The sequence below is a fragment of the Apis mellifera genome, linkage group LG10 (genome assembly GCF_003254395.2).
Source record: "Apis mellifera strain DH4 linkage group LG10, Amel_HAv3.1, whole genome shotgun sequence".
In the NCBI taxonomy this organism is placed as follows: Eukaryota; Metazoa; Arthropoda; class Insecta; order Hymenoptera; family Apidae; genus Apis; species Apis mellifera.
This window is the reverse complement of record NC_037647.1, coordinates 10,261,997-10,283,344: the sequence shown is the minus strand read 5'-3', so window position 1 is coordinate 10,283,344 and position 21,348 is coordinate 10,261,997. Positions and strand designations below refer to the sequence as shown.

The 21,348-nt window shown below is 19.8% G+C and overlaps 2 protein-coding genes across 3 annotated transcripts; one reads left to right on the top strand and one right to left on the bottom strand.

Annotated features, from left to right (window-relative positions):
* Window positions 1–1,542: 1,542 nt before the first annotated feature.
* Window positions 1,543–13,292, top strand: LOC725613 (serine-protein kinase ATM). Of its 2 annotated transcripts, none has more exons than XM_026443280.1 (18): window positions 1,543–1,811; window positions 2,117–2,254; window positions 2,341–2,761; window positions 2,936–3,289; window positions 3,367–3,763; window positions 3,892–8,231; window positions 8,483–8,809; window positions 8,868–9,173; window positions 9,293–9,507; window positions 9,601–9,947; window positions 10,145–10,605; window positions 10,739–10,965; window positions 11,192–11,308; window positions 11,443–11,598; window positions 11,770–11,915; window positions 12,012–12,118; window positions 12,228–12,506; window positions 13,023–13,292. In XM_026443280.1, exons 1-18 carry the CDS (start codon window positions 1,740–1,742, stop codon window positions 13,199–13,201), a joined length of 8,589 nt encoding a protein of 2,862 aa, XP_026299065.1. In that variant the 5' UTR covers window positions 1,543–1,739; the 3' UTR covers window positions 13,202–13,292. The 2 variants fall into 2 exon arrangements, with proteins under 2 accessions (XP_026299065.1, XP_026299064.1); XM_026443279.1 differs by having other exon boundaries at window positions 10,736–10,965.
* Window positions 13,293–13,618: 326 nt separating this feature from the next.
* On the bottom strand, window positions 13,619–21,348 carry LOC725579 (DNA-directed RNA polymerase, mitochondrial). Its single transcript, XM_026443134.1, has 18 exons — window positions 21,012–21,348; window positions 20,179–20,292; window positions 19,911–20,107; window positions 19,465–19,628; window positions 18,491–18,837; window positions 18,054–18,397; window positions 17,659–17,928; window positions 17,220–17,564; window positions 16,797–16,961; window positions 16,522–16,638; window positions 16,208–16,408; window positions 15,674–15,949; window positions 15,342–15,587; window positions 15,074–15,233; window positions 14,410–14,647; window positions 14,123–14,294; window positions 13,929–14,020; window positions 13,619–13,799 (listed from the first exon to the last, which is right to left on the bottom strand). The coding sequence occupies exons 1-18, from the start codon at window positions 21,154–21,156 to the stop codon at window positions 13,685–13,687; spliced, it is 3,708 nt and encodes a 1,235-aa protein (XP_026298919.1). The 5' UTR covers window positions 21,157–21,348; the 3' UTR covers window positions 13,619–13,684.

Below are 21,348 nucleotides of genomic sequence, written 5' to 3'. Positions count from 1 at the left end.
TGAGCATCATTATCGATAATATATATACATTATGTATGTATACATTATATACACACAACCACTCATCCACCGACCCATACACAACACGCGCGCACATATATATTCACACGCGCACATTTATGTATATGTGTATACAAACTTCAAAGCCCACACAAAATCCTACTATTAAATAACAAATAACGTTACTTTGCACCGTTTTTTTTCATACGTTTAATATCGTATGACCAGAAGTATTCCGGATCGATATTCAGAACATAACATCGATAACAATCTACTGACGCCACACATCTATTGCAGTAGTACAATCGTACTTATGAAATTTTAACAAAATATTTTCTTTATTTCTCGTCATATGAAAAAAAATTTGTAAAATTTTATAAAATTGTAGTTAAATAAATATTAGATATAAAAAAATAATATTTATGTATTATATATATATATATACATATCTAGTATCTAACAGAATAATAAAAGAAATATAAAATCAGGCTTATATTTTATATATTTTATTTTATATTTAATTTTTTATAATATTCAGCGCACTGTAAAATAAATTCCTAAATAATATTATGTAAACTTTAGTCAAAAAGGATTAAATGGAATTTAACCAACAGTTTAGGCTATTATTCATAAAGGGTGATAGTTGAACTCTGTCCAATACTTAAACTAAATTGAAGTAGAATTGGTCTGTGGGAACGTTTATCATTATATATGTATATGTTAACTTAATAGCTATTATCAATTCATATTTTGAAGTTCCGTGTTCTTTCATTTTTTAAAATTTCACAAGCAATTTTTTTTAATAATAAAAATTATACGATCTTTAAACAAATTTAATTTATAATTTATTTTACAATTAATATCATTAATACCTCATGTAAAATATTTTTTAATAATAGTTTATATATTTAACATTTTATTTATATTTTAGAATATTAAAATATAATAAAAACATTTTATATATATTTTATATATATATATATTTATATATACTATATACATACTATTATATATGTAAAAATAGATATTTTATATTTTTAATTATTAAAGATAAAAATATTTAAAACTAAGAAAAATTATTTATTGTTAATTAAAAAAGATTAAATAATATATATAAAAATATATATATAATAACATATAAATAAAAATAAATAATAAGGACAATTCAAAAAAATTATTGAGATCTTTAGACACTTCATTAAATTGTATTAAAAAATTGTATTATAATCTAAATATAAATTATGAATTTATTAATTCAAAAATAATTTGAATTTAGCATACTAGTTTTTACATTATCGAATCAGATTAATTAAAAGTTTACTCTGGTATGTAAAAATTTTTAAAAATTAATAATATTGCATACAAATAATTTTTTAATTCTGAAGTTACTAAATTATGAAAAAATTTGCAAAAATACAAAAAAAATGATTATTATTAAATTTTATATAATTATTAGTTTTGCTATATAAATATCTTCCTAGTATTTTTACTAGGAGAAGTTTGTTAAAATGTTACTAAAATATTAGTTTCATATATATTTGATATTTATAATTGAAAAAATATTGTTTGATATTCTACTAATTTTATAAACATAATGTGTCATTAAAATTTTGAAATATTACATATGTATTGTATATGCACAAACATACACCCAAACACACACACGCATATATACACAATAATATAATACTTTTTTTCAGAATATCATTAAGAAAAAGATTTTCATTGTCAATTGTAAAATGTCAAAATATTTGGAAAGAATACAGGATATATTAAAAAATGCAGATAGTAAGAAAATCACAGATAAAAGAGTATGTATTTATTCAAATATATGTATGTGACCAATTTTTTGTATAATATATTATATAATTATATTATTTTGCTTTTTTAAATCAATTTTATTTTGACATTTTGAAAAAAATTTCTATATAATTATATATCTATATTTCTATATTAACAAAAATAATATTAATTAACATTTATAAATATTATATATTAAAAACTAATATATTAGTTTTATTTAATAATCTGTTTTTTCATAAAAAATATTTTATTTTATTTTATTTACATAATTCCTTGAAATATTATTAAATATAAATAATAATTTTTATTTTAGAAATGTGTTTTAGATCTATTAGATATATATGAAAATGAAGAAGCAATAGTAGAAATCTGTAGAAATACAGAAAAAAAAACACAAAATATTATAAATTGGTCTTATATATTACATGTAGTTCATAAAATATTATTAAATGTAAGTATATTTTTATTCTTAAAATAAAATTTATTGAAATTAATATTAAAAGAATTAAAAAAATATAATCATATTTATTATTAAAGGAAACGGATAGACTTGCTTGTAAAGATATTAATAATAAAACAGCAATTACTGAACGACAAAATACATGTATACTCATACAAAAAACATTTCAATATGCAAATTGTCATAAAATACCACTTTTAAAATGCAATGATATAATGCCCTTAATTTTGCAAGTTTTAGGCACAGATATATATAAGTATTATTATGATACTTACATAAATGTATTAATTTCTTATATTCTTCCATTTAGAATATATCAAATAAATATGCTTCCTAAATACTGGGAAGAATTATTAAAAATATGTATAAATTTATATAATCATATGTCTTCTGTTATAAGTAAGAGAACTGTTTTAGATGCTTTACAAATGATTATTGAATATGGTTGTTTACATACAAATTTAATTTTGAATATAAAAGAATTATTATCATTTTTAGGTATGTGAAATAACTTTTGAAACAAATTCTTTATTTCATTTTAAAATTCTATATTAAAAATAAAAACTTATTTATATATTTATATTTATAATTGTTTGTAATATATTTATTGTTATGTAATATATTAATTGTTTATGAATCATTGCAATGAAATATATCTTCTTTTGATTTTAGAAAATATTTTCTCTGATGTAAAAATAAATCAAGAAATTTTAGCTGAATCTAGTTATAAACTTACAAATACAATATGTCAACAAATTGCAATAGAATATAGAATTACACTTTGTCATTTTAGTGAAAATATTTTGTTAAATATAATCAGCTTAAAAGGTTCTATTGAAAAATATAAACTTTTATTACTTTTTATACAAATTCATCATCCTAAAGGGGCATGTAAAATTGATGATGGTGCCTATGCTTATAGTTGGGAAAAATGGTATACAGTACTTAAAAGTATATATCTAATGATTTTGAAAGATTTTAAAGCAGATATACTTTCAAAAAGTTTCCTTCGTCTTGCAACTGAAGGTAACATTTATATTTTTTTTAAATTATAAAATAAAAATATTTTATTAATTATTAAACTATAAAAATACAATTTTTAGTTTTTAAACAAATATTAGAAAATCCAGATTTAATTATCGAAAAAAAATCATTTAATGAATATGATTATATACAACCAATAAAACGTAGACGAATTATTGCTAAAATAAATGGACCAATTGATATGCTTATTAATAATAGTCCAGAAGAAGCTTGGCCAATGATACAAGTTTTAACAATGTTATTTGAACAATATCCTAAATGTTTAAAATCAGAAGATTTTCCAACATTCCTAAAAAATTTAGTAGATCTTTTTACATTATCTTGCAAAGAAGAGAATATTATGGACAATTTATATGAATTAGCTGCAGTTCTATTAATGAATGAACAAACATTTTCTATAATAGATGTAGAAAATTTAAATATTTACTGGGATAAAATATGGGATATTTTATTAAGGTATGATATTTAATATTTAGATTTTTTTATGATAAATTCATTAGAAATTTTTATAAATATTTATATTTTAATATAAACTTTTTTAGAATATTCATTTTATATTTGTCAATACTAATTTATTATTTTAGATCTTTAAATATAAATCAGAATGAAATATCAACTCACAAACTCATACAACTTTTTATAATACATAATAAAATAACAAATCCAAATATACTTTTAAAATTATATTTTACAAATGTGATTAAATGGTCAATTATGAGTTTGCATACATTAACAATAATTTGTGAACATTTTGCTTTATCTATTGATATTACAATGTTTAATATAAATATGTATTCACCAACAACAAATTCAAATTGTATTAGATCATGTCTTATAAAATGGATATTAAATATTCCTTGGCATAAAATGGCAACACAAATAAAAATTGATGAACTATGTTTATTACTCATTAACATTACATTAAAAATAAAACCTGAAAAACAAATAAAATTCAAAGAATATAATATTAATAAATCATGTGATTGTTTAAAAAATGAACAAAATACTGAATTGTTTTATGAACATATTGAACAATGTTATTTATTATTAACATATAAAAAAAATTTATTTATTGAGGAAAAAAAAGAAGATACTAATCAAAAACCAAAAAGAAATGAACATGTATTATACATGCAAGATATTGTTAATTACTTAATGAATAGTTTATATGTTATTATCAATGAAAATGAAACTGATGATCTTCATGTAATTATAATAAAAATTACAATTATAGCAAAAGTTATATCAATAATGAGACAATTAAATATGATATCCAAAAACATTGAAGAATTATCTTTGATGCAAACAATGAAAAATTATTTACATATTGTTTATGGTTTATTAGAAAATATAGATCCATCAAGAAGTAAATATATTTACCTTTATAATGTAACAAAAGCACTTAATACATTATATGAAACATCATATGATATTGATGTGGCAAAAATAATTGTTACATCTGCAACATTAGATATGTTAAAAAATATATTTAGTTTAATGAATATTGAAGATCATGAACTTATTGATTATAAAACAAATAATGATTATTATAATGATTATGAGTCTTTACAAAATAGACGTAAATATCTAGATAGAGATATTATGCAAAAAAAACAATGTAATTTTTGTAATGAAGGTACAATTAGAATACAAGCAACAAAAGCTTTAACTTTGTTTTGCTGTATAAATACAGGACAAGAAAAATGTGAAATTCAAATAAAACTTATGAACAATTTACTTAATATTAATATGTATGATCTTTCACATACAGTTGATTTTATAATGGCTATAACAGTTTTAAAATCTTCAGCAAAATATGGTAAAGAAGAATTATGGAAAAATCACAATGAATTACCATTGAAAAATTTATTGAAATTATATAACGAATGTTATAAAGATGAAATGGTTATCCGTTATATATTTGATATTCTACCATATTTTTTTAGTTATGCCTTAAGTCACAATTATAAAATAGATACTTTAATGGATATTATTATGCATTTTAATAAACTTCAATCAGAAAAAAAATATAGTTTTATTGCTCATAAAGAATTTATTAAATGCCTCACAGAAATTATTTATATTGATCCTTCACATTTTTATTATATTACACATAATGCTTCGAATCAAATGCCAATAATTGAAGGAATTTTAATATCTCTTAATAGTTCCTCATTTCTTGTACGAATACAAATAATTAAATGTATACAAAACATATATTCGATAAGAACTATACCTTTTAAATGGAAAGAAATGTTATTTAAACAAATAGAAGAATCAATAGATAAATTAATTATTAACAATGAATCAGATGATAAAGTGAAAACAGATAAAAAAGAAATTATAACAAAAAGTACTTTATTAATGCTTAGTGCTATAATATCTACTAGTGGAACATTTCAATGTCGTGCTTTATTAACAATGTTACGCTTTAGTATTGACAAAAAAGTAGATAATCAAATAATTTCAAAACCAATAAATATTATGGCAAATCAAATTGATTATTCAAACATCATTGAAGACAATTTAAATTATTTAATGTCATATTGGTTTAATTCAAAATATTCGTCACAATTATTTCCTTGGAATTTAATACAATGTAAATCAGAAGAAGAATTTTATAAAATATATAGTGATACATTAACATTTATTAAATTTCAAAATTTAGAACTTTCTAGTACTATTTCTTTTTGCAATTCCATTAAATTATCATTTGAACAAATCATTGAGAATATTTTTCCACAAATTTTATCATGGTTATTGTATTGTATTAATGGAAATAATGGAAATATTTCAAAACAATTAGCATGCAGAATATTTCATAAATTAGTGTCAAATCGAGATGAATTTGTCAAAATAAAAAAATTTTCTAATTTATTTAAAGATAAATTTGAAGAAATATTAATATTTCTTATTGAAAGATTACATGATGAAGATTATCTTGAAGAAATATTAGAAGAGAGAATATCATTTCCTATATCAGATCCACCTCATTTTAAAAAAGATATAATAATTGATTGCTTAAAGTATATGGAAGAAAACTTTTTTACTGAAAAAATGTCTATACAATATGTTTTAGTTTGTAATTGTCCAAATATATTGCAAAAAATATTATTACATTTAACTCATAATATTTATAAAAAAAAATTTGAAGAATATAAGATAAAAGCTTTTCATCAGTATATTTTTTTTTGTACATTACTTATTAAAGAACTCAAAAAAGATTATTTTAATACGTTATCTATGTATGTTATAAAAGATATTGGTTATACTTTACTTCATATAATTAAAATATATGATGATATTCTTCGTAAATTGGCATGTAAATATTTTTATAAATTTATAAAACATGTTTTAAATGTAAGATGTGAACAAATCAAAGAAATTTTGAACTTCATTGTTATAACTTTAATTCCTATAATACAAATGGAAAACATACCTACAAGTTTAGAAATATTACAGTTCTTAATAATTGATCAAAAAGAAATATTATATGACGCAATAGAGAAGTTAAATTTATTTCCAAAAGATCCCATCTTTTTAGATATACGAAATATACATTATAATTTGAAATATAAAGCAAAAAAAATTTGTAGTTTGGAAGAAGAAGTGCAACATTTTTTGAATACATCTGATAAATGTATACATTATAGTGTAGAAGATGTTGCTCATTTACACATACAATTATCTACAAGAAAAGAAGAATTACGAAAATTATATGATAAACTTGAAATATTTCATGGATTTTTTGGTGATTGTACCTCAAACATATTGTATCAATTGGTGTATAAACTTATAAAATTAACAGCATCTTCTGATATAAATGTTTCACTTGAAGCCGTAAAATGTTTAGGTGATTTAGGCCCAATTGATTTGACATCAATGATATATTTTGAAAAAAATCATGTTAGAGAATCTTCTGATTTAATAGAAATATTATCATATAAAATAGCAATAACAATGATACAATTCTTATTTCAAAATAATATTGAAATTCGGAAAAAAAGTGCTAATGTTCTTTATGTTATATTTTCATCTTCTTGGGGACAAAAACTATTGAACATAAAATACATGGAATATTTAAAAACTATTTTGGATGAACCACAAGTATTACCCATTAATTACATTCAGCCATTTATAAGTAATAAAAATTCAAAAATTAATAGCATTGAAATAAATTATACAAAAATTAATAATATTATAAATCAAAATAATACTATTTGGACAGTTCAATCTGATGGTTCATACTCTAGTTGGATTATAGCATTAACGTGTAATGTTTTAGAATGTTTTATAGGATTTTATTCTGAAAATTTAATCCCCATTTGTATTTTAAGTACTGATTTTTGTGAAATAATTTTACCGAGAATTATATTTTTAATAATTCATATAGATGAACAATTTATAACTACATTATGTTTATGTATTAATAAATTCTTTGAATATCATTTTAATTTTACAATAGAAACAAATAATACAAAATTTATAAATTGTGATCATTGTACTGTACGTTGTATGTTAAATATTGTGAATTATATTAGAATGCAAATTTCAAACAATATTTTAAAATTAAATTATATATATATTGCAAAAGCTGCTAAATATTGCTCAGCATTTTTTACTGCAATATTATATGCAGAAATGTCTTGTGAAACTATTTTAAATGATTATAGTAAATTTAATATTGTTTCAAAAATTGATTTTATTTATGAATTGTCACCTGAACAAGGAAGAGTAATACAAAACATACTTAGAGAATCTTATGCAAAAATAGGTGATTTTGATGCCATTAATGGTACTGGTTCCTCTCATTTATTAGATTATTCTTCTCGTATTGAACATTATATGCATACAAATGAGTGGAATAAAGTAATGCTTGCACAAGATGTTGAACTTTCTTTTGGAAATATGGCAATAATCAAAGGTGAATGACAAAATTATATATTAATTTGATATGAAAATATACATCAATAATGTTATAATTATTATAATAATTTTAATAAAACAATATTAAACATTGTTATAAGATATTATATTTTTTTTTTAATTTTTTTTTATTCTAAAATATTAATTAGAATTAAATTATATTAATTATAAAATTTTAATGAATTAAACAAATTTATATTTACATTATGTATTAAATATATATAAAATTTAATATATTATATATTTCAGAAATGGCAAATGGATTACAACAATCAGGTCTTCAATTTTTACTTAGTAATTTTATATCTACTATGTTGAAGAATGGTGCAAAAATAGATGAAGAGATTCAATATGAATGTGCTTGGCGACTTAGTAATTGGAATATTTATGAAACAAATCAAATTTTATATACACAGAATAACTGTAATTTAAAATTAGAAGTATCAGAACATGATTATAATTTTTATCATTATCAAGCATTAAAATATTTTCATGAAGGTAATAAAATAGGTATACAAGATGCAATTCAAAATGCTCGCATGAGCATTATAAAAGGACTTAGAAGTATTAGTCTAGGTAAGAATTATAAAATTTTTAATATTTTTATGTTTATTTAAAGATTTATTATTTTTAGAAAATAATAAAACTATATATGAAAAATTAATGCAATTACAATTAATTAATGAGATTGAGGAATTAAGTTTTGCTAAACAAGATGAATATGAACAAATATTGCATAAATGGCAACTGCAAGATATTGCAAATTTTAGTGATTTTCAATATATTGAACCCATTTTAACTCAAAGAACTATAATGTTTCAAATAAATAATATTTTAATTGATAATATAAATATTAAAAATGCGCTTTTTAATACATATTTACAAATATCAAAAATAGCAGCAGATAAAGAGGACTTACAAATTGCTACTCGTGCATTAGGTATATATAACAAAAAGTGTTATATCATTAAATTAATTATAAATTATAATATATTATTTTTATTTTGTTTCTTTATATTATATTTTTTTTTATAAATATTATAAATTTTTTTATGAAAGCTATTTTGACAAAACAAAAAGATATACCACAAAAAATTCAAGATCAATTACTTTATCAAGAATCTCTATTAGCACGACTTAGAAAGGATGTATATGTTGGAAGATTTCTTTTACGTAACTTAATGTATAAGAAAGATTTGGATATAAATTTGCAAGCACAAATATTAAGAGTTTATGGAGATTGGATGGCTGAAACAAAATCAGAAAATCCCCAAGTACATGTTATTTAGAGTAAATTATAAGAAAAAATTAAATTATGAAAAGAACTGAAATTATCTAATATTTTACAATTTATATTTATCTTTCAGACTGTGATAAAGGATTATTATTTAAAATCTATAGATATAAACACATCAATTATAGAAACTACACAAAATATTAATACTATTAAAGATTTACATGATACACAAGTAGCATTAGCTCGTTTTGCTGATAATCAGTTTGAGCAAATTAGTATATATATGAAATCTCCTCAATTTGAAAATCTAAAAGAATGTGTTGCATATTCTTATAAAGGAATTAATGAACATTCAATTACTGAAGATAAAGATATTAGAAGTGCAATGATTTTAAATCAAAGACAAAATACAAATGATGTGGCAGAGCTAGAACATATACAAAAAGAAAAAGATAATTATTTAATTTTAGCATTAAAGTAAGTTTCATATTTTATAATATCTTTTTTTAATACAAAAATATATATATATTTTATTTATTACATTTATTAATATTTAAATATCTTTTAATTACATTAAAATTAATATAATTTTATATAATATATTATGTAATTTATATAACTTATTTATTATATAAAAAGTATAATTAGAATAAGAAAATTATCTTTTCAATTAGGTATTACTTAATTACATTACAACAAAGTGAAAATTATAATTTATTAATATTTAGAATAATAGCACTTTGGTTAGATAACATACATCAAAAAGAAATTAATAATTTATTGCAAGAAAATTTAAATAAAATACCATCTTTTAAATTTATTCCACTTGTGCCACAATTAGCAGCACATATAAATGATGATTTTAATGAATTTTCTGAGAAAATATATTTTATTATAAAACGTTGTGCTTTAGAACATCCTCATCATACATTACCAGTATTATTAGCATTAAAAAATTTATATGGTGATTATGATTATACTACATTTAAAAAAGGTAAAATTTTAGAACCAAGAGTTCTTGGAGCTCGAAAATTATTAAAAGAATTAACAAATTCAAATTTAATTCTACAAGAAATGGAAAAATTATCACATGCTTTAGTTATGTTAGCTAATCTTCCAACTACTTCAAATAAATGTAAGTATATTACACTTTAATGAAAATATTTTATTCTATATATTATACATATAATTATATATATTATCACATATAAAAAAATATATTAATAACAATTTTAAATTATTTATAATATATTTTTTATTTGTAGCAGGTTGTATAATAAAAATACCAAGAAATCAAGAAATTTTAAAAATTAAAAATTTTGAAAATATATTTGTACCAACAATGACAATTAATGTAAAACCATATAAAAATTATAATAATATTATTGGTATTTCTAAATACATAGAAACATATGAAACTGTTGGAGGTGTGAATACTCCAAAAAAATTAACTTGTATTGGTACAGATGGTATACAAAGACATCAATTAATAAAAGTATATAAATATATAAATAATCTATAAATATTCTAATATCAAATTAATATTTTATTTTATTAAAAATTAATATATATATATATATATATTTAATATTACACATTTATAAATAATATATACATTTCTTTTGTATAATATTATATGAATAGAATATTGATAAAATATTGATAAAATATTAAACTTCAATATATTTAAGATTAAATTATTTAAATATATATTTATTTAGGGAAGAGATGATTTACGACAAGATGCTGTAATGCAACAAGTTTTTAATGTAATGAATACATTATTAAAATCTTATAAAGATACTAAACGTAGGAAATTAACAATTAGAACTTATAAGGTAATATCAATACATACTTTATATTTTAAATATTTTCTTTAATGTATTTATTATTAATTAAAATTATTTATTTAAACAAATATTTTTTCATTTTATTATATTGAACATATTAAGTATTTATTTTGTATATCTAGGTTGTACCATTAACACAAAGGTCAGGAATACTTGAATGGTGTGATAATACAACACCTATAATAAATGTATTAATAGGTTCAAATAATATACCAGGACTGCATAAGAAATACTATCCTAATGACTATACAGCAAATTTTTGTAAAGAAAAATTAGCTGTAAGATTATACTTGAATAATATTTTATTTTAAAATTGATAATATTTAACTTATTATTTTAATTATTTGTATATATATATTTTATAATAAATATATACATTTATATTTAATAAATGTATTTATTATAAGATAATTTATTTTAAACATATATAATATGTATCTTATTTATAGGCTGTAGGAAAATCATCAACTGAAGTAAAATTGAAAGTATTTATGGATTGTTGTACTCATATGCATCCAGTGATGCATCACTTTTTTGTTGAAAAATATCCATCACCTGAAACATGGTTTGAACGCAGATTAGCATATACCCGCAGGTAATAATTTCATTATTAATAATTTGATACATATATAACAATATATAAATATTATTATACTATTAATAAATTTTATTTATTCATGTATTTTTATAGCATAGCAACAACATCAATGGCTGGATATATTTTAGGATTAGGAGATAGACATTTAAATAATATCTTAATTGATCAAACAACTGCTGAAGTAATTCATATTGATTTTGGTGAATAGAATTGTATAATTTTTAATTGTATATTTTTTAATTGTATAATTGTATAATACAATTCCATAAATATAATGGAATTTTTATATTATATTATTAAATTTACTAGGTATAGCATTTGAACAGGGAAAAGTATTGCCAATTCCTGAAACTATTCCATTTCGACTTACACAAAATATTGAAGTAGGAATGGGAGTATCTGGTGTAGAAGGTACAATGAGACATTGTTGTGAGAAAACATTAACAGTATTACGTGATCAAAGACAAATAATTATAACATTACTTCAAGTTCTCTTATATGATCCATTATTTAAATGGAGTATAACACCTGCTAAAGCACACGATATACAAAGTGGAATTTCATCAAGATTAATTGAAAATAATCAATGTAAGTATAATTTCTACTTTCATTTTTTTTTCAATAATTATAGACTAAATGCTGATGTACGAACTCGAATAAATTCAAGCAACATATGTTGAAGAAAATATGTTGAATTATAACTTTTTTTGTAATATAATTCAATACAACATTTTATTAATAAAATATTTATATTCATTTATTGCATCAATATTCAACATATATTCAACATATTTTCTATAATATATATTGCTTAGATTTATTCACGTTCGGTCGATAATACATAGCGAATGCTATTATTGCGGCTCGACTAGATTACGCGCTTTATGATTAATGTTTTTTGTTAATAACTTATTAACAAAACCATAATAAAAGTTTTTGCAAAGAAAAATGTTGAAATTACGTGATGAATTTTCATATATTAACAGATCTTCCAATATTTTTGAGAACACATTTTGTATATATATATTAATAATTTAATAATAATATAAAATTAAAATATTAATTATAATATATTAATATTAAGAAAAAAATATGTTACTATAGATTCTATAGCAACTAATAAGTCAGCAGAAAAAGCTCTTCTCAGAATAGAACAAAAGCTACAAGGTACTGAAGAAGGATTAATGTCAAGTGTGTCTGGTCAAGTTGAAAGACTTATACAACAAGCTCATGATCCTATAAATCTTTGTCGTTTATATTATGGATGGCAACCATATTTATAATATTTTAATATTTCATAATATTTATAAATGAATATTTTTATTTAAGTTTATTTAAATTAGTTATTATTTTGCCAAAAGTAAAATTTATAAAAATTCAACAATATTTATAAAGAATTATAAATATTGTTTTTTAAATTTTTATTTATTTATATATTATTTATAAATTGTTGATATAAGTTTCGTCATTTATAAAAAAAAAATTTTTTTGTAAAAAAAAAATGTAAATATTTAAATTATCTAAAATATATCTACAAAGAATTGAAATTTTAACAGTTTTATTTATTAATTTTAATATATATAGTTATATAATTGTAATTATATAACATTTGATACTAATAAAATATAATTTTATAGATATTTAAATTAAATATCTCTAAAAATATATTAAAAATAGGGTAAATATAAGAAGTATAAGAATTATATTTTAAATTATAATTTATTTTTATTATCATTATACATAAAATATTTAAGATTTGTAAAAATTTAATTAAAAAAATAAGTAGATGACAAAACATTATGAATATCAAAAGTACCTTTTGATGGTATATTAGATAAACATTTGTGAATTTTTTTTAAATCAGTTTCATAGTTTAGTTCTCTGAAATTATCATATTTAAATTAAATATTATTTATAATATAACTATGTATTAATACAAAAATATTAATATAAATATATAATCTATATATATATTTTATTTTTGTGAATATTAAATTAGTAAATACTTACTTATAAAATGATAAATATCGTTTGATGAAAAATTTACTTAAATCTTCAAGGATAGGATTAGAATGAAGAGTTACAAATTGTTCTCTACATATCTATAAAAAATATAATAATTATTCATATATAAGAAAATAAAAAATTTAATAATATAAATTACTTTCATTTTACTTATATAGTTAAAATTAAACTTTATTTACTTTGTTCATAGCATCTACAGTACAAGGATGAGTCCAAAAGCAATCATGTACTGAGACAAAAGTAATATTTTGTGAATTGCAATGTAAACTAGTAAGCATCATATGAGTAGAATCCAAAGAATGTATAAAATTTGGTGCAAATGCATTCCGCTGTTTTATTGTATCACATTTTCTATATATATAAAAAAAATTATTTTTAAAAATATTCTAAATGTTAAAATATTAAATTAATGAAATTAATTTGAAGTATATAATATTTATTAAACAAATTATATACTTTTACTAACCCATTTATTTTAACATATTTATTTAATTTCTTCGTATAAGGTTGTATAATAGGAAGACCTAATGGAGTAATCCATTCCACATTTTCACAACAAATAGAAGAAATAATTCGAGCACATTCTGTAAACCAATCTTGAATTTCTCTTGCACTTTTGAACATTTTTCGTAAACTGTGAAATGTACATTCAGTCAAATAAATACTAGCAGGCCAAATATATTCTTGCGGAAAATTTGGTGTATCTACATAAAATATTAATGTTACAATACTTATTAATATAAAAATGTTTAATAAATATATCTATTGTGCCTGTAAAGGAAGAGGGAGGGGAAGGAGAGGGAGAGGGGGGAGGAAGAGAGAGGGAGAGAGAGGGAGGGAGGGAGGGAGGGAGGGAGGGAGGGAGGGAGGGAGGGAGGGAGGGAGGGAGGGAGGGAGGGAGGGAGGGAGGGAGGGAGGGAGGGAGGGAGGGAGGGAGGGAGGGAGGGAGGGAGGGAGGGAGGGAGGGAGGGAGGGAGGGAGGGAGGGAGGGAGGGAGGGAGGGAGAGAGAGAGAGAGAGAGAGAGAGAGAGAGAGAGAGAGAGAGAGAGAGAGAGAGAGAGAGAGAGAGAGAGAGAGAGAGAGAGAGAGAGAGAGAGAGAGAGAGAGAGAATATAATTAAATATGTATACCTCGTAACTGTCTTGCTATTTGATGTTTTGCACCATATTTTGTTACACCATATACTGTTGTCATTACTGTTTGTTTTATTATTTTTCTTTTTATAAATCCTTCTAATAATTGCGCAACCTTAACGTTATTTTCTGCATCAATTTGTCGTCGATTTTCAATCTAAAATATAAATTAATATTTTTTCTTTTAAAATATTTACATTTTTATATAATATCTTAAATATCTAAACTTAAGTCAACATAATGTCTTAAATATATAAAAACTTACAATTGATACAACTTCAGAATATACATCTTTAGGAACATCAAATGGATATAAATTAACACTTTCTGCACCAATTTGATCTTTACCAAGAGCTGCATAATGTTGCAGTCCATTACAACTTCCATCTTGATGTACTGGAAACGAAGTTATATATTTTTCTATATTTGGTGATTTTAATGCATTTGCTATTTCTATACATCCAGCTAAAGTTTGCCATGGTTCTTCTGATTGCTTCCACCACATTTTACCCTTCACAATACAAATACTAATTCTAATTAAAATTTTATACATCTTTTAATAAGTTAAAAATATTTCTTTTTTAAATAATAACTTACAGTTAAAGGTTTAGTAGCACTATCTATTATATTATCCATATTTTGATCTGCATATTCAAGACGTTCTTTAAGAGAACTTCCCTTTTTAAAATTAGTTAAATTAATAACATGTAATTTTAACCAATTTATTCCATTTGGTCCTAAAGGTTTTCCTTTTGCAAATAAAAGTAAAGAACGACCCAAATCAGATGATAAATGATTTAAATAAGGAGGAATTGGATAAACTCTTCCTCTAAAATCCAAATTATATGGTAGCCAAAATATTTTGTTTCTAAACTTTAAAATAAGAATAAGTTATTATATATGCAGATATATATACACACAAGTGAAATAGAAAATATGTAAAAATATTAAAATAAAATAAATTAATTATAATTAACAATAGTTAAAAATATAGAATATAGAATTAAAGAATAAAATTTTTAATATAACTATTTCATATCTAATATAATGATAATTTAATTATTAATAGTTTAATAAAAATAAATTATTATAATTAAATAAATTATTATTATTAAAATAATGAAAACATACATGATTAGCAATAGATAGCTTATAAAGAGTGTCACACCATAGAGCATACATATCTTTCTTTTTTTGTTTATATTGGGCTATAGCTATTGCTATTTGTTGCTTCTCTTCAATAGTAGCATTTTTATTTAAGGAACATGGTGGAGATAATACAGAAACTGATTGAGGAACATTTAATTCAACAGAACCACCATCTTGGAAAATCTTATTATGAAAAATAGAATAAAAATATATAAATAAGAATTATTTATAATAATAATATTTAATATTTCTTATTAATAATAATTTATTAAACAATTATAATAATAGAAATTTACCTTAATTACAATATCAAGTATAGCAGTGTTAATTTTCCATGGAATAGAACTAATTTGATTCAATGAATCAAATACAGGAAATAATTGTTTAGATTTTATATTTTGAAATTGATGCTCCTAAATAATAAATACGAAAATTATGTTTATATATTATATATATTATTATAAACTAATGTTCAAAATATTATACATTATATAAATATAATAAATATTTTTTTATTACATTATATATTATACATATATATTTAAAAAATAAATTAAAATAAAAAACTTACAATGGGAGATCTTATAAAGTTGGTTTTTGTTATAAGATATCCTCCTGAATGTATCGAAGTCCATGGAAGTGGTGGACTATAAGAAGGTAAAAGACGTACATCAAATGTTAATGTTTCCATATGTAATTTTTTATATAATTTTGATAAAAAAGGATGAGGTTTAATCTGTAATATAAAAATAAATTATTGAAAGAATATTTATATAATATTTAATTTTATATATGAAAAAAATTCTTAAGTATTGATTTCTACAAATCAAGATAATATAAAAATAATTATTATTTAAAAAAATAAATTTTCAATTTTTTTAAATAAAAATAAGTAGTAATAAATAATATAAAAATAAAGTCTGATATTCTCAAAAAGCAATATCAGATGCTGTAAAATTTCAAATATTTCAATATTTAATTTGCATATACAAACCTGTTCTGATAAATAATTTCCTTTATTTCTAAACAATGTATAAAATGCAGGAATAGAATGTTTTATATCTTGCCCTTTTAACATCTCAGGTTGAAGCATTATATCATTCAAAATAATTTTATATAAAAATTTACCAATATTTGTAATTACATCCATAGGCCATTCTAAACAAATAGTATTTAAAGATTCATCATATTTTATTTCTTTACATTTAAAATATTGCCACATAGTGCGATTATTCATATTACTTAAAGTATTATTTTTAGGATATAAATACCACTTAAGATATTTTAAATAAATACTAATTATTTTATCTAAAATTCCAGTTTTTTTTTTTGTTTCAATCTGTAAATTATAAAAATAAAAATTTAATGTGCATTAAAATCGAAATAAAATACATAAATATTTTATTAATAAATATATCAAAATAATTTCATACCTCATATTTTCTATAAATATATTTTCCTATTGTTACATATAATAATTTAAGAGATGTACTATAAGTATCGGATCCTATGGCTAATTGTCTAATTTCTCGCAATATAGCATTTATATAGTGTTCTTTATCCAAAACTTCTAAAAATGGATATAAAACCATCAAATTAGAATATTGTTGGCATTCCTTTTGTTTTAAACATTTTAAATTTTTTTCAAAAGCTATAAATGCTACTTTTTTCCAATGATTTTCTATTTCCGTAATTCTCTTCTTCTAATATAAAAAAAAAACAACTGATATTATTATATTTTGAAAATAAAAATCATAATTAAATTTATAATTATAAAAAGATATATTTGAAATATTAAATAATAAAGTATTATACAATAACATCTTACTATATCAGTATTTATATTTTTTTCATTTACTTTAATACTTGGTATCTGTACTTCAATTGCTAATTCATTTTCAAGTTGTATTTTTAAGAGTTCTTTTAATTCTTTATTAGTTAATAAATTTTTCGCTGGACTTTCATAATTATTTGACATTGGAATTTGGTTTAAAAAATTACAATTGTATGTTGTATCTATATTTATAAAAGAATGATTAAAATTTGGTATTAATATACTAATTGCTTTTAATACATTTTCTTGTTGATCATTTTTAAAATATGATTTATTAATGATGTCACTGAAAGATATATTATAATTATTCATTTCATCATTAAATTTTTTTAATAGTTCTAAAAATAAAAAAGATTATTAATATATAAATATTTTACAGATAGAAAATTTATTTTTAAAAATTGATATAAAACAAAAATATATATAATTACCACTTTGATTACTTGCAGATCCTCTCATCAAAACATCAAATATGTATACATAAGTTTGTGGTGTTGGAGTTAAGGAATCTTCTTTTATCATATCATATAACTCTAAAACTTTTGTTACTTTTCTTCTAGAAGCATAAGCTTCCAAAAGCATATTATAAAGTTCAATGTTTTTATCATAATTTTGAATATATTTCTTCCTATATTTCATTAATAAATTATTTGCTCTATTTAATAAACCACAATTCAAATAAATTTGTAAATGTACTATTAAATTTTTAACATAATTTTCTATTTTATATTTATTATTTGCGGTTTTATGTAATGAACAAAAATTTCCTGAAATATTTCTGAACAAAAATAATAATTAATACATTTAATAATATATATTCAATAAGCACATATTTAATATATTAAATATATAATAAATCAATGAAATATAAGAAAAAAAGATATATTTTGTGAATTTTATTATATTTATTATAAAAAATAAATATTATAATTTTAATATTATAAAAAATCAATTGATTAATTTTTGTCTAATATATTTTTATTATAAAATTTCAAAAATAAAATAATCTATGTGAATTTTTATATGATTTTTAAATAACTAACATAATGCAATGATAAATATTTTCTTTTTTGTAAATCAAATTTACATTAAAATATCTATATTTTTCAATGAAATTATATATCATTCTAATAAAATCCTGATAATCAATTTGAATAAGTTATAAATCTACATATATTTATATAAAATTATAGAATATGCAAAAATATTTCAAATTAGACATTAATATTAACTATATTTATCTTTATATCTTTAAATTTCATTTCTTTGAAAATCTATAAATTTATATAAACATTAGTAGTCTAATATATAGTAGTCTAATTATAAAAAACACATAAACTGAATTTAATAAATACTATTATGTATCATTTTGATGAATAAAAAAATAAATATTTATTATACTTACTTATTTAAATTGTTAATCTCCTTACTTTTTATTAATTTATTCTTTTTAATAAAATTATTTTTAGTTTCATTACAAACATTTGAGTTATTTTTCTTTTTATTATAAAAATTTTTGTAATTTTTTATTTCATTTTCATTATCAATAACTATATCTACATTATTTTCCTATTAATCAATTAAAAAATTAATAAGTTTAATAATATAATAATTATAGTAATATAATTAATATTTCACAAATAATATATTATTATAATTATATTATTTACAAAAGTAAATTATTATATCTTTTATCTCCTATTATTTTTAAAAATAATTCAATTTATTTTTTAATAATATTCAAAATTTTAAATATATTACATTACCATTTTTAAATAACTATCTCATATCTTAATATTTAATAAAACATGACTTAAAATAATCAATAAAAAATAAATTAATATAACTTACAAAATTTAAATAAATTTCATTATCATAAAAATCATGATAATCTTCAGTAAATTTTAAATTAAGAGTATGATTAAATGTAGAGTCTTTATCATTATTTGAATTATTTATAGTATTAGTGTTATTAACAAACATGGACAAATCACGTGCTGTTAATTTTTGTACTTCAGTCCTTTTATTACTTGCCGTTTTATTTGTTACTATAATAGAATGATATTATATTAAAAAATAGTTTTAAATTCATTTATTCAAAATTAATATTAAATTTTACCTGCTAATAATTCAGCATAATTTTTTGTCCTTTCCTTAATTTTTTTCTTTTTTGATAAATTATCTAATACATTTGCTGTTGTAGCATAAGTATGAACTTGATGATGTTTTAAAACTAAAAATAAAATGAATTTACATTATAATTAAATTATTAATATATTATTAATATAATAAAATCTAAATTATTAACATAAAATAGATATAAATATAAATATGAAACTAAATTTTATATTTTACATTATATTTTATTTTTGTATAAATAAATATAATTTTATATATTAGTTAAATAAATATTACATATTAAATACAACAATTTTGAGAATATTTAAAAAATCATACATCATATTTTAATTATTACTTTATATAAATATTTATATAGTTACAATTAAAATAAACGATTTTGTTATATTTTTTTTTGAAAGTTTTATTAACTTTATTTTCAAATTTCAATATCTAAAATAATCTTAAATAATTACTTTAAAATTCACTTTCTTTACAAAATAATAAAATATAAAACATCTTGTGAAATATAAAAATATAAAAATATAAATAAATATAAATATAAATAATATAAATAACTAAGTGTTTACATCTAAACTAATTTATATGCTTAGATAGATATATTTAAAAACTAGAGAAATAAATATTACTAAAAGAAAAAAAATAATAAACATATATCTAAATAAAAAAATTACTTAATAAATAATATCCTAATACTATAATTTAAGTCATATATTGATATAATAATTACTTTATAAAATTGAAATATTAAATTACATTAAATTTTAAAATATTCCATAAAATATTTCTTTATAGAATTATTAGTAAACATACATTTTGATATTCTTCCATGATAAAAATTACAGAAAGAACACAAATGCGTTGATCGCTGCACAATTATATGTTTTGATACAAAATAAACACCATGTGAAGATATTCGTTTTGTAACTCGTGTTGCCAAAAGTTTATACATTTTCATATGATTACATAAAATTATTCACTATTTATGTAATAATTAATCATTTCAGAAATAATATTACATAAAGTAATAGAAGCAAATTTATATGCAGAAACAATCATTATACACATAACCTATAAACTAACATAACCTATGAAAATCGAATAATCTTACATATAGTCACAAATAAAACGATCATTTAATTAATAGATG